Genomic DNA, 17,186 nt, shown 5'->3' on the forward strand with positions numbered 1-17,186 from the left:
CTGAAGAACAGAAAAATACTGAATATGAAAAGAGCTTCAATCTAACTTATATATAATTGGAGTTTCAGAAGGCAAGAAGAGTGAGAATAGGGCAGACAAATATCTTTGAGGAAATAATTAACCACGTTTTCCCAAATTTCTTGAAAAGTATTGACTTTCACATATAGAAAGCTTAGTTATCCCCTAGTAGGATAATAAAAAGAAAAACACAGCTAGGAACATCACATTCAAACTGCTGAAAATCAAAGAAAACCTTTGAAAGTGGTTAGAGAGAAAAAAGGACAGACTACGTACATATGTATAACATTAAGAATGAATGATGGTCAAATTCTCATCAGAAATAACAGAATCCCAATGGTGATGGAACAACATCTTTCAAGCACTAAAAGGGAGGAGGGAGGGCATAGCTCAGTGGTAGAGTGCATGTCTAGCATGCACGAGGCCCTGGGTTCTAGCACCCCATTACTCCCCCCCTAAAAAAATTAGTTAAAAAAATGAAAAATAAGAAAATAAAAATAATTTTTTTAAAGGAAAAAAAAAACCCACTCTGTCATCCTGGGATTCTCTGTTCAGTAAAGAAACCTTTGTAAATGAGGATGAAATAAAGATATTTCAGATACATGAAAACTGAGAAAATCCATTGCTGCTAGGACTGTTACAAGAAATGCCAAAAGATATTCTTCAGGCAGAAGAGAAGGAATGTCATATGGCAACTCAGATCTACAGAAGAGAATGAAGAGCATCAGAGGCGGTAAATATGTGGGTACATATAAATGACTATCGTTTTTGTCTCTTAATTTCCTCCTGTCCTGCAGACCCAGAGAAGAGCTGTCAGCCAGTGTTGGAGACGCTGCGCCAGGCCATGGACGGCACCGTGTATGCCCACGGCTCCTTGGAACTACAGACGCTGCAGCCGAAAATCAACTTCCTTGCCACGGCCACGGTGCCGGGCTTCTGCGAGCGCCCGCTGTGCCCACGCCTCTGTCGACTCTTCACAGTGCTGGCCTTCGGCAGCATGACCCAGGCCGCGCTGCTGAGCAGGCACACACCCAGCATCCAGGCCTGGCTCGAGCGCTTCCCCTCTGTGGAGCGGGAGAGCCTTCTAGCAAGAGCCCTGGTCCGGGCCTCGGTGGAGGCCTGCGAGGCGGTGGGCCACTGCTTTCTACCTTCACCCCTCCGCCCCCACTACCGCTTCTCCCTGCACTTGGTGAGCCAGCTGCTGGGAAGCCTGCAGCTGCTGCCCCCCAGGGTGGGCTCGTGGGGTTTTGTGGACTGTCCCGACCACCAGGAGCACTTGCGCCGGGTGTCCGGCTTACGCGGCACCCACCTGGCCATCATGATAGCCATGCGCAACATGGTGCGTCTTTGGTTGCATGAGGCACAGAGAACCTTTTGTGACCGGCTGGACAGCCCCAGGGAGCGCTCCTTCTGTGCCAACCTGCTCCTTGAGGTAGCTCAGAATGTCTTCTGCTGTGGGCCGGCGCCCCAGAGCCTGGGCAAGGGCTATGAGGAGGAGATGGAGGAGAAGGTGCCTGAGGTGGAATCTGAAGGGGAGCTGGCCCAGTGGGAGGACGTGAGCAGCAGCGGCAGTGAGACAGAGGAGGAGGAGGACCCTCATGGCCTTCAGGTCACCACAGGCTCACCAGCCAACAATTCAGCACCATCCATAGCCCCAGTAAAGAGGGAGACCACAGGGAGCCTAAGTCAGAAGATAGGCCAGGAGGAAGGCACAGGGACCTCCAGCTACAAAAGCCAGCTAAATCGATCCAAGAACCGGTGGCAGAAGACAGCCCAGGTAGACCTAATCTCTCCCCTGCTGCTACCAGTCCTATTACTCCGTCCCCAGGAAAAGCCCTCAGACCTGGTCTTCAGTCAGGAACTGATGCTAGGGTCCAACTCCGAGAGCCCCAACTTGTACCTGGAACGGCAGTGGGAGAGCCTAGAGGAGCAGCTGGCCACCTCAGCTGCTCAGCTGAAGCTGAGCCCCCACCTTGCCCGGTGCCACTCGATGGCCCAGCATGTGGCCCGCCTGGTCCGGGTGCTGGCCAGGCCCCGGCAGCATGGCTTCCTGCTGTCAGGGGCTCGGGGCACTGGGCGCCGTACCGCTGTCACACTGGCTGCTAACATTTGTCAGGCCCGCCTCCTCCATCTGCCATGTGGATCAGAGGAGGCCATTCTCCAGTGTCTGCGGGAGGCCAGCTGGCATGCTGGCATGTTAGGCAAGCCAGTGGCCCTGCTGGTGCCCAGGGGTGTAGATCTCACTACCCTTCATCGTCTACTGGCCCTGGCAACCTCAGGAAGTTTCCCCGACCAGTACACAGAGGCAGATCTGGACAACATTGAAGAGCATCTCCTCAGGGATAACCTTAGTGTCAAGCAGAACATCAAGAAGGAAATGCTGTTGCAGAGGTGAGGCCCAGAACCCCACAGCAGGGATTGTCCTGTCCTTGCCCCTTCCTGGCCGAAGGCCAAAAAACAAACAGACAAACAAAACCCAAGGGACAGTGTGAGGGCTCAGAGCATCAGGGCCAAGGGGTCAGGGCTGGGATGCGGACTGGATGGGCAAATAGGGCTAACGTGGGGGCCAGCATCTGAGCTTCTCCTCACAGGTTCTACCAGCAAGTGTGCAGCCACCTGCACATGTTCATCCTGATCGGAGATGACCAGGCCCACAAACAGCTGCCCTCCACCCTTTTCCTGAGGCTCCTTCAGCTGGCCATCGCCAGCATTGACCGCTATGAGCCCTGGGACCACGATTCCCTGGTCAGCGTGGTCCAGCACCACCTGGAGGGTACTCAGAGCCCACCCCTTGATGACGGTGAGCTCTTTTTACCTGCCCTTGCCACTCATCTCAACTAGGTTCTAATGAGAATGTTTACTGAGGTCAGCCTCTCTAGAACCTAACTGAGCCTTCTTCACCTTTTCTGTCCTCTTTCCTGAGCCAGAGAGGGTTCCTTTCGTTTCTTGTTCTCCCACAAGCTCAGAAGTCCAGGCTAAAGCCATGCCCGTTGCAGACTCCTTGAAGTACCCAGACCTCCAGGCCTCAATCCCCAGTGTGGCCAAAGCCATGGCTCTCATCCACCTTTCAGCTGCCAGCTACCAAGGGCACCTGTGCCCAGAATTGCCACTAGTCACCCCCAAGACTTTCCTGGACTTCTTGGACACTTTTGTGCTGCTGCAGCAACAGTTGACCCTGCAGATAAAGAACAAGGCCCAGCGGTGAGGGCCCTCATTCCCTCCCCCAGACCTCCTCTGCTCCCTCGGGTCCACTCACTGGCACTTTGTATCTCCAGGATCCAGAATGCCCTGGGAAATCTGAGGATGCTGATTGAACAGCACAATGCCCACAGCAACCTGGTCTTTGCCTTGGAGCAGCAGCTAAAAGGCTCTCGCGAGGTAAGGGGGAGAGGATTATGAGGCATGCACAGCAGGGTCAAAAGCAGGTGCCTAAAAGGGGACTTCGGAGGAAGCAACGAGACTGAACCTTAGTTCTGTCTCCAGAGAGTCCCCCTTCCCCCAAGGGGATCTTGTCTCTAATTCCTGCTGCTTCCTCCTTTAGAGCTCAGACTCAAAGTTGCCCCTGGCACAGAGGAGACCAGACTGCCTCTTCTAATACATGAAATCCAAGTGTCTGCTTCTTGTTGTCCCTGGGACCTTGACTGTGTGAAGTTCAGTCTGCTCCCCAAGCTCTCCATAGACTCCCACTGGGGATGGGGTAGGATTACATCCTCATGGCCACCTCTCACCCTAATCCTCTTCTGTTGGATTCTGTATCACTGCTAGTTGGCACACCTCTTGTAGCTGTCCTCTTTTCCCATGCCACTGTGTCCTTGCACCTCTTCCTTCCACAAAAGCATCAAATATACAATATATACACTGTATGTATAAAAATATACACTCTGGTGTACAGTGGGGAAGTGTGAATGGGTGATGGCAGTGGGGGCAATTTACATTAGAACAGAACAAGAAATAGATTTAAATGGCATGTAGACCTCAGTGTCCCGACTTTTCCTCTGTCACCCTCCTCTACAGGGCATTTCCAGTGACAGACTTTTCTCCTCCCGTCTACACAGAACTGCTCCACAGTGTTATTCAGCCACCCACTTTCCCTTCAGGGCTCCGCAAATACAATTCTCATGTAGTAAGAGATTTGTACAGCCCAAACCCTAAATCCTATTGTTTTCTTATATGGAGCAATTTTCTTCTTTGTATACACAAACCACTCAAATCTAGCTGGAACCGGTATCAGTGGGGTCACCACAACTTCTGTAGCCAAACTCTCTTAGTTAAAAGTGTTGTCCCGAAATGAAGAGAAGTTTTTTCTTTTTGTTTGTTTGTTTTTTTAATTTAATTTAATTTATTTTGGGGAGAGATAATTGAGTTTATTTATTTATTAACTGAAAGTACTGGGTATCGAACCCAGGACCTTGTGCATACTGAGCATGCACTCTACCACGGAGCTATATCCTCCCCCCCACCCTTATCTTTTGTTTTTAATGATAGAAATTCTGAAATAGCATTTTTTTTCCTTCCTGCTAGACAAGACTTCGGTGAAAGTGTGGGGCTAACTACAGCAAAGTAAACTAGTGCTCAATCCACAAACAGATAACCTGGTTTACCTGCCTGCTGGCTTTCAGGCCTTACAGCTCCCGGTGGCTGACAGGCCTCTTCCAGGGGCAGGGCTCGCATCATGTCTACACACATTATTTTGCCTGTGTTCTGTGTAAACGGTGTTCCTGGGAGTCCGCACAGTACCGGTGCCCTCCTACCATCCGTCCCCGAGGAATGGTAGCTTAGCTTAAACATCAAACCTTAGTTGACATGCAGACAAATTAAGAAGTTCATAAATGGACAGGAGTCCTTTTCCCTGTGTTTTCCAAATTCCAGTTTCTTCTCTTGGGTCCTACCTTTTCCCAAGATGATTAATACCTGAAATTGTTGATCTGGTTTGGGAGTGGTATTATTCTTTGATCCCTGGGTCCGATGTATCAGACCACAACATAAGAAGCTCAAAATCTAGATAAGAGGAGTTCGCAGTCTCAGGGACATTCACTCAACAGCCGTAATAGTGTGTATTTCTTTCAGTGTTGTCCACCTGAAGCAGTGGTACTGGTGACCAACCACTAGGTCATTTAAGTTAAATGAGGAGTCATTCTGGACCCCTCCGTCTCATTTCCTTCTCATATTCAACTGGTTCATTTATTCATTACTGTAGTCAACAAAAACTAATTGAACTCACTTTTTTGTGCAGGCACTCGTTAATATTTTTGTCTATCCTTGTATCTATGGTTACATGGAGATAGACAGACAGAATCATCGCCACAACTTTCTAAGGCAGCCATCCTTTCTTCCATTTTACAGATGAGAAAACTCAGATCCACAGAGGTTAGGATGAGGATTAAAAGAGGTCTCACATGTAAAGCATTTCAAAGTGCTGGCATATAGCAAGAGCCCAATAAGTATTGGCGTCTATTAACATTAGGTTAAATTGCCTCCTAGTAAGAAAGATAAGGCACGGTCCTTGCCTTCATGGTGCCTAGTTTACTGGAAGATACAGGCTCATCCAGGTAATTACAGAACAGTGTGTTATGACAGAGCAAGTCCAGGGTGCTCTGATATAGCAAGACTTTGTAGAGAAAGCACTGTGCCAGTCTATAGCACGGAGGCATCTGTAGACCATGGTCAGCGCTCAAAAACATTCCTTAAAGATGTAAACGAATGAATGAAGTACATCAAGGTTGATACCTGAAGGTTAGGTAAGATTTGGCATAAAAGAGGGTGGGAAGAATGTTGCAGTGAGACTGAAGTAGTAGCAGGTGCAAAGGCCCCAAGGCAAGGGAATGTGTACCACATTGGAGGAGCTGAAAGTTGGGAATGGCTGGAGAGTAGGGTGCTGGGGGAGGAAAAGGAGATGGGGTTGGAAAGATAAGTAGGGGCCTCTGCGTTACAGAGTCCTTGTAAACCAAATGAAAGAGTGGCGAGTGTTAAGAGACATGACAGTGATAATGCTACTTGGCCATTAGAAAACCAGTTAGGCTGCAGCATGAAAAATGGATTAGTAGAGGGGAAGTAAGAGTTAGGAAGCTGAGAAACCAGCTAGGAAGCCAGCACTGAGGGTCAGGAGTGAGGGAGCATGGGCATGAGTGATAGTGTTGGGGATGGGAGTAAGCCTGAGAGACATTCAGAAGGTAGAAATGAAAGGCCTTGGAGATGGGTTGGGTTTAGGGGGAATGGAAGAGACGGAGTCAGGGTAACAGGTTTCTTCCTTGGGAAACATGGGTGTCTTTTGCCACAGTTCTCTGAGAAAAGAGCTCATGAAGAGATGGGTAAGACTGCAAGAGATCTGGGAAGGCATAGCCAATACTGCTACTCAGTTTCTGTACATGTGGAGTCTGATGGGGCCTGTGAGACACTGAAGAGGAGATTTCAGACGGATATGGGACTGTGGGTCTTGGGAAAGAACCTGGCTAGATACAAAGATTTGGAAGTTGTTAAAATCTAAGTGGTAATCAGAGCTGTGAGATTAGGGAGGGTGCACAAAAGTGTAGGGCGAGAAGAGAAGGGGGCCCTGAAAAACTTGCTGAGAAATATTTAAGGGATGGCAGAGGAAGAGACTGAGAAAGAGCAACTACGGAGTTTGGAGAAAGTCAAAGGAGAACATTGTATCATGCAAGTCAAGGGAGGAAAATGTTTCAAGAGGGTGGAACTGTCTTCTGTGACAAATGCCACTAATGGGTCAATCTGAAGCATAGCGGTTACTGGTTGAGATTGTGTGGGCCTGTGCGGTAGATCAGGAGAGCTGCAGGGCTTGATGTGTAACTCACAGACCAGTCAAGGACAGTTTCAGAGCTCAGTGTGTATCTGTGTCCTGTTGGGAGTTCAGCTTGGCCACCCTGAGTGTCAAGTGAGGAGCGCGCCCGAGTCCAAGCCCACAGGGTCTTCCTCCAGGGTCTTCCCACCTGGCCCAGCATCTAGAGCTGTAGAGCCTCGACTCTGTTCACAGAGCCTCAGCAGACTGCAGCATCAGTGGGACCAAAGGAAGTTCCTGTATGGGCGGCAGCTGGCAGAGTGTCAGCAGCAGGAGAATCTCATTGAGAAACTGACCAAGCAGCGGGATGCCCTGCGGACTCAGCACGAGGCTTTCCTGGAGCAGGTGGGCTCTTCCTGCTGCCTGTCTTGCGCTGCTCTGCTCTTGGAGGGGGACAGCCCCTCACAGGATGCCCAGAGGAGAGGGTGGGTCAACTTGTTGTGGAGTCTCCTCGGGGAGGGGGCACAGGTAATAGGACGGCTCGAGGAATGGTCCCGCAGGGGAACCTAAGAGAAGATGATCCCTCCTGGAAATACCTTGAAGAAAGAGGTCATTTGGGGAACTCCCTTCAAGAGCATATCTCTCCTCATTTAGATGGGCAAGGCATTTCTGGGGCCCCTGAGCCAGCTGCAGGTGGCCGACTTTGAGGAGATAAGGAGCTATCGAGCACCACCAGAATCTGTGGTCCGGGTGACCGATGCTCTGTGTGACCTCTTCCACCGCGAAACAGGCTGGGCCAGCGCCAAGCAGCTGTTGTGCACTGAGGACTTTTATCAGGTAGGGAATGTGGGACACAATGGACGAGGAGGGTGGAGGCATAAAGAGGAGACTTGGCAGGAGAAGGCTGTTGGGACAAGGTTCAGAGCGTCTATGTCTTCCCTCGCCCCTCTTAACACACACTCTCCCAGGAGCTGGTGGTGTTCCCCAAGGAGAAGATGACAGACTCAGAGATGATAAAGTTAAGCCTAGCTCTGAAGGCTCCAGGCATGAGTGATGCAGCCCTGCGGGCAGTGAGCATACCGGCAGCAAGCCTGGCAGCCTGGCTCTGGGCTGTTCTGTGCTACGGGCTGGCCCAGCGCCGAGGGCTGCCCACGGGACTGCTGCTGCGGCAGGTGGAGGCCACCCTGGCTCGGGAGCAGGCTCGCCTGGCCCACTATCATTTCCAGGCCCAGGAGATCCTAAAGTATGATTTGTCCCTGTCTAAGAAGCTAGAAGATGCCCAGGCTGCCCACAGGCATGTGGTAGAGAACCTCCATCAGGCTAAGTGTGGCCAGTATCACAAGTGGCCCGTAAAGGCTGCACTGCTCACGCCCATGCACTCCTGGACTACGGAGCTCCAGGTAACCAGCACCTCGCAGAGTGCCCACCCCTGATTTCATTTCTGCACCACGGCCCCCACTCTCTGCCCCACTCTGCCCTCCATCCCCTTCCTTCCTCCCTCCCTGCCAGACCCTCTAACGGTGCCCTCCCCACTGGCCTGCACACCCTCTGGTCTCTTCCACTCCAGAAGTTGAAGGGGCACTGCACGACTGTGCTCGGAGATGCCCTCTTGTGCTCAGCTGCCGTTGTCTACCTGGGTCCCTTCCCACCAGCGCGGCGCCAGGAGCTGCTAGACAAGTGGCTGGCTCTCTCTAGGGGCTGCCAGGAGACCCTGGGCCCAGATGACGTGGCACAGGCACTGAAGCAGACACAGAAATCTGTTGTCATGCCACCAAAGAACCCCCTGCTCTCCACCCGCTCCCCCTTCAGCCTTCTGTCCTTGCTGAGCTCTGAATCCCAGCAGTTCCAGTGGGACCGAGACCTGAAGCCCCAGGCAAAGTCAGCCCGCCTGGCAGGCCTGCTTCTGCGAAGTCACACACACTACTTCAGCTGCCGTTGGCCTCTGCTGCTGGACCCCAGCAACCAGGCCCTCATTTGGCTGAACCCACTGCCTCTGGAAGAGACTAGATGCTCGGCCCCAGGTCCCACCGAGGGCAGAGGTAAAGCCGGGGATGGTAAACACAGTGCTGCTTGGGTGTCTGAGCTGCCCAACGCTCTCAGCCACATGTGGTCTTCCCTTTCATAAGGAAGATACTACATTTTTGTGGCCAGGGTATTCCAGGTTTCATCAGCCAGCATGATATTAATAAATTAGGGCACATTTACATTTTTTGGCCCATATTACAATGATTCTGAATCTACATGACTGACCATGATTTTCCACTTCCTTGGTCTGCTCAGCCCTGTTAGAAACTTAGACTACAACACAGAGCTATACTACCCAAATTTATCCCATGTTCAGGAATTCCAGGGAACTATTTCTATTGGCTCTGCTTCGCTCAGGGACACATCTGGGTAGAGCATCCAAAGGAGTGTTTCCTGAGGGAGAGAAAGAAGAGTGTTTATTTCCCAGAAGTTGGGGTTGGGGGTTGCACTGGTAAAAATAATAGACATTATTCAATACAATAGAAAGTGTATAATAAAGTGGTCTGTACTGTAACATGGGTTCTTTAAGCAGATTCTAGGTCAAATATCTGTCCTTTGCTAGCTGTGTGACCTAAGGCAAAGTATCTCATCTCTCTAAACCTATTTGCCAATAAAATTAGGGTCTTAATTATACCTATCTCATAAAGTGTTGTATTAAGATATTTCATGTAAAACGAGTTCACACAGTTTGTAATACATACAAGTTCTCAAAAATGTTAGTCATTATTACTACCAATTTATTACTGCTGCTATTATTAGAGTCCATCCCTTGGCTGTCCAGCATGACTTTCTGTTGTGCCCATACACCATTACAAAAATGTCCATTAAACAACTATCACATCTGTAACTATTAATTAATTTACCCCCTCTCCAATAGGAGACACTGCGAAGAAACATCTAGCCTTCAGAACTCTGAGATAATAAGTTTCTGTTGTTTGAAGCCACCATACGTGTATTAAATTGGTTTTTATCCCTTCGAGCATCATGTCAGAGTTGCTCTTAGCCATTTCTGTTCTCTTCATCAGGAAAACAAAAGATCTTCCAGAAGTCTGAATAGCCAAATGTGGTAGGCAGAATTTGGCCCCCATGACCTTTGTCCTCTGGTGTTACTCCCTTAATTATGTTATGTTACATGGCAAGAGAGGCTTTGCAGATGTAATTAAGGTTGCTAATCAGTTGACCTTGAACTAGAGGTATTATCCTGGATTATCTGGGTGGACCCAAAGTAATCACATGTGCCCTTCAAAGAAGGAAGGAAGAAAGAAGGGGCAGTGAGACAGATCTGAAACACAGAAGGTCTCAGTGAGCCATTGTCTGGCTTGTAGATGGAGTGGGCTATAGGGAAAGCGTGAGAGGGGAATGAATTCTGTCAAAAACCAGTAAGCCTGGAAGAGCACCCAAGTCCCGGATGAGCACTGCAGCCCCAGTGATTCAGCCTTGATTTTAGCCCAGTGTGACCCTGAGCAGAATGTCTGGTCAGGCTTCTAACCTACCTAACTGAGAGATAATAAATGGGTGTTGTTTTAGCTGTTAAATTTATGGTAATTTGTTAAGCAATAGGAAATGAATACACCAAATTGTGGACCTGGAAACCTCCACTTGCCCCCTTCTTAAACACTTAATTTTTTAAAAAATTTTTTCTTTGGGAGTAATTAGGTTTATTTTTTTTTAATGGAGGTTGGGGATTGAACCCATACTAAGCATGCATACTACCACTGAGCTATACCTTTCCCTTTAAACACTTAATATTTTAAAAAATTCTTAAGATTCTTAAGTTTCTTGACACATAAATATATATATTTATCTTTTACAGCTCCTCAGGAGAGGAGACACAGGAGAAGGGGGCTGCAAATGGCTGTTGGTCAGCCAACCACCTATGTCCACAGCACCGCCCATGACTTGGCTAATGCCACAGTTTATGGCTTTTCTCTTATAGGTTACTAATCCCAGGCACGGATCTCTATGCTACGATGACTCTTGTAGTTGTTAGTGACAGAATTAGCTTAGGCAAAACAAACAATGCACTGACTCTTCTAACTAACCCTTGCTTGGTGCTTGCTGGGTGCCTGCTGAGTGCTTTCTCTTCTTTCATGTCATCGTCCCAGTAACCAACCGTATGAGGCTGGACTCACTAACGTCAACTCCATTTTGCAGCTGAGGAAATTGAGTCGTAGTGAGCTTAAGCAACTTTCCTAAGGTGTCTTCTCATGGACCTTTCTTCATGAGCTGAGGCCTTGGGTGAATGGGACTCCCCAGAAGCCTGAGTCCTCCATCCTGAGAAGAGCTCCTCTTCTTTCTTCCACAGGGAAGGGCTTCAAGAGAAATCAAGGAAAAGAGCCTAAGGAGGAGGACACGGAAGAGGAAGATGATGATAGCAATGAGGAGTGTGAAAAGACAAAAGAGCAGGAGGCAGAGGAAAGGGGAAATGAGGAGGAGCAAGAGGAGCAAGAACGGGAGGATGAGGAGGAGGAGGAGACAGAGAGGCAGGAACCTGTGACTCAGTCCCCGCCCCCTCCGCACCTCCACATCTTCTCCGGCTCTGACCCAGAGCTGGGGCCTCAGCTCCGGGAAGCAGCTGCCAGTGGTGAGAGCTGGCCCCCTCCCCCCAGCATGTCCCTGTGGCCCCACAGACCTCTCACATCCCAGTGTGACCTCAGCTGCCACCTTTGCTCCCTAACTCTGTGGAAGAGCCTTGAGGGAACCCACCTCTCAGTCAGTGGGGAGCTGGACGGAGCCAGATTTTGTGCCTGGGGGGCTGAGGGGCCCAGGTGCTGGCATGGTGGTAGGGTGCCTGTGCCTCCGCCTCGCAGGCCACCCTGTGCTGCTGACCAACATGGAACTGGGCCTCGAGTGCCCAGAACTGCGATGGCTGCTGCAGCGGGAACAGCTGAGCCTGCCCCAGGTGCAGCCTGGCTTCTGCCTCTACCTGAGCACTGCCCTCCGCCTCAGTGCTCTGGAGAAAGGTGAGGCCCGACGGGTAAGTTGCCAGCACACCTTTGTGGACACACGAGGGCCCTACTAGCTTCACTCATTCTGGCCCAGAGAGGGAGCAGGACCCTAGCGGGGAGCCACCCTCCCTGTGCCCCCCACCCCTGGCTGTGCCAAGGGGAGGGGCTCAGTGTGTCCCATGTGACTTCAAGTGCTAGGCTGTGAATTGCTGAAGGGGCTGAATGTGCTGGATCTGGGCATGAACATGGAAATCCTGGAAGAAAAGATGCTGCATGAAATCTTGTGTGTAGAGTGTCCCGAGCTCGAGAGCCACTGGCAGGACCTAAAGATCAGATTCCTGGATACCTGGGAAGCCGTGGAGGCTGCTGAGGTGCGTGGGGGTCCAGTCTACAGGTTGGGATCAGCTTTGTAGGGGCCAAGGTGTGGGGGTGGAGATGAGTGTCACTGACCGGGGACTTGTGGGAAAGAGCTGGACCTGTGCCACCAGTGCCTGTTTGCAGGAGCGGCTGCTGACGATGCTGCTGCTCCAGACCTCGAAGCATCAGAAGCCAGCCAGGTTCCTGCGGGGCATAGTGAGGGCCCAGGCAGGCCTGTGTCAGCTGCGTGTCCACTGCGAGGAACTAGAGGAGCTGAGGCTGCAGGAGGCGGCATCGTGCGCACCCTATCGACGCGTGGTCTGGCACGGAATGGCCATTGTAAAGGCTCTTAGCCCACTACAGAACCTGCTGCCGCTTTTCTGTGTGAGTCCAGAGAACTGTTTGGCAGCCACCAGACGGGCTCTGAATAGCATGAAGCGTGAGATTCATCACAGGGAGGAACTACCCTGCCACCTGCTGCAGCTGAAAAGACAGCTGACCCGCCAGCTCCTGGGCAGTGCTGTTGCTACACTGGGCCTGACCCGAGTACCCCTGGTGGGTGCCTTGGGTGCCTTGGCTGTGCTGCGCATGGCAAGGAAGGCACCAGAGCTGGAGAGGCTGGCACTTTGGCCTGGACTGGCAGCCTCTCCCAGCACAGACAACAGGAAGTTAGTCTCAGGTGTGGCTCGACCAGCCTGGCTAGGGCCGAGAGCCTGGCATGAATGTGGGGTGTTAGAGCTGCTGCCCCCATTCGCTGGGCTGTGTGCGTCCCTGGCAGGCCACTCTAGTGTTTGGCAGGCTTATCTGTCACTGCCATCCACAGTGCTAGGGCCTGCGCCGGGGCCTGGGACTGACCCACTCAGCCTCCTCCAGAAGCTGATCCTGTGGCGTGTGCTGCGACCCGAGTGCCTGGCCAGTGCCCTGACAGCCTTCACCACCAGCCTCCTGGGCCGGCCCCTGGATGAAAACCTGGGTACCTCCACCATACCCTTTGAACAGAGTCAGGCTACTCAGCCCGTGCTGATCTTGTTGCCACCACCTGGTCACCCCACCGCCTCCCTGCATCCCCTGACTGTCATCCAGAAACTGGCTGCCAAACATGAGCAGGTCTGCACCCAGCCTCTCAGCCACAGAGCAACTGAACTCCTACGGGCTGGGATGGGGTGTGGGGCCCCCCTCCCAGCGTTCTCATGGATCTTTCTGGATTACTCAGGGACTTTTGAGGTCATCTGTGGCGTTACTCTGGGTCCCTTGGGTCACCCTGGGATCACTTTGATTTACTCTGCCATCTTGCTGTTTGTCCCCAGGGGCAGAAGCATCTGGAGGTGATAGCTCTGGGCTCTGAAGCCTGGGATCCTGTCTCAGCTGTGGTGGGCACTCTCCGCCAGGCTATGCATAAAGGGCACTGGCTGGTGCTGGAGAACTGTCATCTGATGCCTCACTGGCCGAAAGAGCTGCTACAGCCCTTGCTGGGGCTGTTGGATGGAGCCAAGGGTGGGTTTGTTGCCTACAGATGGCTTCTAGGACCCTGTCCAAAATCTGGGCCTGAGCTTGAACTCAGGTCCCATGGCCCATCTCCTGGCCCCCTTGTATCTGACTCCTGACCCCCTAGGTTTCTGTCTGACCCTTTACCCGGTGACTGATCTCAGCCCTATGTCTGACCCCTAGTGGTCTCAGACCTGGAGTTAGAACTGCTTTTAGCTCAACAAGTGAGCAGGAACGTGGCCACTGTCCACCGAGATTTCCGTCTTTGGCTTATTGTGTCTGCAGAGGCTGTTGCTTCCTTACCAGGTGAGGCGCTTCCTCCATAGGCTCTCAGATTAGAGCAGGGGAGGGCAACTGTACTGTGCTGACTCTGCACTCTCCCTCCTCCACAGCCATACTGACTCAGCACTCCATGCCTGTTTTCTGGGACCAGTCCCTGGAGTTGGGCCACGTCTTGGTGGACAGCGTGGAGCTAGCCCAGCAAGGACTCAGTGTGCAACCCCCAACCAGGGTGCTGCCTCTGCTCCTCCTACATGGCCTCCTGCTACACCGGCAGCTCTATGGAATGAAGCTGCAGGCCCACAGGGGGCGCTGGTGAGGGACCCCACCCATCTGGCTCTGTCAGTCACTCAGCAAACACTGAATATTTTTCACACTCTGGGATTCATCCCTGGGGAGCTCCAAAATGTGAGGGCAAGGCAAGGGGAAGTCAAGGAAGGCTTCTACAAGGGCTTTAGGATTTCCCTCTGAAGTGAGTCTTAACAGCAGAGGCAGATCAGGTGGTGATGGGGCCTGCTCCTTCAGAGCAGAAGGAAGTAAGCTCAGCAGGAGGGAGAAGACATCAGTATAGCTGAGGTAGACATGCTGGGTGTTGAGTAGGAACCATGGCAAGGCACCTTATTGGATCCTGAGGACAGTGGGAAGCACTGAAGGATTTTAAGTAGAAGAAACATGATCCTCTTGTTTGGAAAGATCAAGCTGGCTGCAGTGTGGAGAGTGGACCAGACAAGGCAGGCCTGGAGGCAAGCAAAACAGTTTTGGGAGGCTCTGGTCTTCTTGAGGAACGAGATGGTGGTAGCGGTGGTAGGAACTCATGTAGTCACAGTGCAGGGAGAGAGTATATATGAGGTGAGGAAGAGGGAGGAGTCAAGGATGGCTCCCAGGCTTCTGCCTTGGACAACTGGCTGGTGTGGGGTGGGGAAGATGATTTCAGTTGAAAGAAAGTTGTATTTGAGGTGCCAAGTGGTGATGACTGGTAAGCCCTCATGGGTCTGGAGCTCAGGAGAGGTTTGGGCTGGAGAGAAAGATGTTTTAAGTCCTCAGCATATAAATGGTTTTGAAGCCCTACTTCCTGCTCCCTGCCCCCAGGAGTCAAGTGACCCTGACCCAGGCCCTTCAGATCCAAGACCAGCTGTGGGCCAGCCTTAGCAATCCCAGGGCCGCCATGCAGGAGCTGGCTGGTGAGACTCCTTCTGTCCCCCACGTAGTCATCAGCCCCCAAGGAGAGCCTGGAAAAGGGTAGGGGTGGGAGCACAGAGATGGGGACATAACTTGCAACTTTGGTTTGGGAGGTGGTGGAAACTGGAGGGGCTGGAACTGAGGGGCTCTGACCTCATCCTCAGCCTCGGTTTTCTATGGGGGTCTGGTGGGAGACGACAAGGACAGGGAGGCCCTGACTAGCCTGACGCAAGCCTGCCTGGGCCCCAGCAGTGGGAACTGGGCCCAACCACACACACCCCAGCAGCTGCTGGCCACTCTGATGCCCAGTCCAGGTAAGCTCCAGTCAAGTATCTGTGTTGAGGGTGGGGGAGGGGCAGCATAGTTATATGCCACCTCACTGAAGGGCATGTGAACAGAGGTATCAATAAAGGTGTAGAAGGGGGCAGTAATCACAGTTACCGAATGATGGCTTAAAGTGTCTGGGAAAGGCCTACTCCCTTGGCAAGGTGAGGAGAGGCCATCTTGTCTCTCACCCCTCCCCTCCACCCCCAAGAACTAGGGGAGTTCGATGCAATGGAAGAATGCAAGGCTCAGATGCACCTACTACCCACACCGCCTGAACCCCGGATCTGCGGACTGAGTGCTGGCTCCCAGACCTGGCTGTGGCGACGCCAGAGTCGCGCTCTCCTGAGCGCGCTGCAGCGGAGTTCACCCACATGGGTTCCAGAGGCCTGCGGAGGCGCCCGGCGCGCTGAAAGGCGGCTGAGGCAACGCCTAGTGCAAGCCAAGCGGAGGCTGGAGTCACTTCAGGCTCTGCTGACCGAGACCATTTGCCAAGATGAGTCTGGCGCCGGGTGGGTGGAGCTGGGGCTGAGTGCGCGACGGCCTCTGGAGGGCTTCCTCAAGGCGGAGGTGTTGGAACTGAGCCAGCTGGTGGGCGCGCTGCAACGGGACCTCGATTGCCTGTTGCAGCAGCTGAAGGGCGCGCCCCCGTGCGCCTCCCGGCGCTGCGCGGAGGTGGCTCACGCCCTCTGGGCTGGCCGCCTACCCCGGCCTTGGCGACCCCATGCGCCTGCCGGGCCGCAGCCGCCCTGGCAATGGCTGCGACAGTTGTCGCGTCGTGGGCAGCTGTTGGTTCGCTACCTGGGTGTGGGAACCCAAGTACCAGAGCGCATCTTTCACCTATCAGCCTTTTGCCACCCGCGCCGCCTGCTGCTGTCACTGCGTTGGGAGGCTGCCTTTGGTGTGGTCGCCGTGACGAATTTCCCTGGTTGTCAAGGCTCCAGCTCCAGTCAGCTCCCTGACAGACGTCAGGAGCTGAGCAGCCCTCTGCACCTCCAGGTATCTTCGTGCTGCCCCTTCGTTTCCAATTCTGCCCTTCAAATCCCTGATTAAGTCCCTGATTACACCCTGCAGTTACCCACAGTGCCTCTTCTTGGTTTTGCCCCTTCATCGCCCCATCTCCTTCTTTGACCCAGCTCCACGACCCCTCAGCTTCCTAGCCTTGCCTGACCAGTTTCTGGCGCCTCTAGGTGGTGAACGTCCCCAATCCCACAGTACCAGAGACGGGGCTGCTGCTGATTGGGCTACAGCTCCGGAATGCCGAGTGGGACCCACTTGCCGGGGCCTTGCAGGACAGTTCCTCCCGTCAGCCCAGCCCTCTGCCTCCCGTCAGCGTCAGCGTCAGCGCCCAGGCCTTGGGGGCCAACGACCTGCCCCCAGCAGGCCTGGCTGTGTATTCCTGTCCTGTGTACATGGAAGGGCCCCTCGGCACCACCAGGCTGCACAGCAGGAAGATCCTGATGCACCTGCCCCTGCCCACAAAGCTCAGCCCTGCCACCTGCGTCCAACGGAGAGTCCACGTGTGCAGCCCACCCCTGACCTGAGCCCTCAGCCAAAATAAAGGGTGGAGTGATTTGATGACAGATTTCTGAGACTTAGAAGGAATGTAGGGTGTGTGCACACCAAGAATGTGACAGAGGGGAGAGTACAGTGTGCACAAGAGAGAGAGGTCTGTTCACACTGAATGGAGAAGAGGGTGTGTGCCTGGCAGCTGGGGAGAGGAGAGTGTGGGTACACTGGGGATATGGCCAGGTGTCAGTCATGTATCCAAGGGGCTAGGCAGATCTGGTGATGGCTAACACACACGGTCCTGAGTCCTTGCCCAGCTCTTGACTGTGCTC

General features: G+C 52.8%; 1 protein-coding gene across 4 annotated transcripts in view; it reads left to right on the forward strand.

Moving 5' to 3' along the window:
- The window catches only part of DNHD1 (dynein heavy chain domain 1), a 60,304-nt gene extending 43,381 nt beyond the window's left edge, over positions 1-16,923 (forward strand). For all 4 annotated transcript variants that reach the window (XM_072969391.1, XM_072969392.1, XM_072969393.1 and 1 more), the window contains 19 exons: positions 816-2,409; positions 2,610-2,818; positions 2,946-3,219; positions 3,294-3,396; positions 7,004-7,153; positions 7,403-7,585; positions 7,717-8,148; positions 8,316-8,787; positions 11,079-11,357; positions 11,584-11,736; positions 11,914-12,092; positions 12,223-13,185; positions 13,386-13,572; positions 13,747-13,869; positions 13,956-14,157; positions 14,932-15,023; positions 15,186-15,335; positions 15,557-16,344; positions 16,536-16,923. In XM_072969391.1, coding sequence (XP_072825492.1) covers positions 816-2,409; positions 2,610-2,818; positions 2,946-3,219; positions 3,294-3,396; positions 7,004-7,153; positions 7,403-7,585; positions 7,717-8,148; positions 8,316-8,787; positions 11,079-11,357; positions 11,584-11,736; positions 11,914-12,092; positions 12,223-13,185; positions 13,386-13,572; positions 13,747-13,869; positions 13,956-14,157; positions 14,932-15,023; positions 15,186-15,335; positions 15,557-16,344; positions 16,536-16,889 — 6,887 coding nt within the window. In that variant the 3' untranslated portion in view covers positions 16,890-16,923. The remainder of the gene's footprint in view (positions 1-815; positions 2,410-2,609; positions 2,819-2,945; positions 3,220-3,293; positions 3,397-7,003; positions 7,154-7,402; positions 7,586-7,716; positions 8,149-8,315; positions 8,788-11,078; positions 11,358-11,583; positions 11,737-11,913; positions 12,093-12,222; positions 13,186-13,385; positions 13,573-13,746; positions 13,870-13,955; positions 14,158-14,931; positions 15,024-15,185; positions 15,336-15,556; positions 16,345-16,535) is intronic.
- The last annotated feature ends 263 nt before the right edge of the window (positions 16,924-17,186 follow it).

This window comes from Vicugna pacos, chromosome 10 (genome assembly GCF_048564905.1).
Source record: "Vicugna pacos chromosome 10, VicPac4, whole genome shotgun sequence".
In the NCBI taxonomy this organism is placed as follows: domain Eukaryota; kingdom Metazoa; phylum Chordata; class Mammalia; order Artiodactyla; family Camelidae; genus Vicugna; species Vicugna pacos.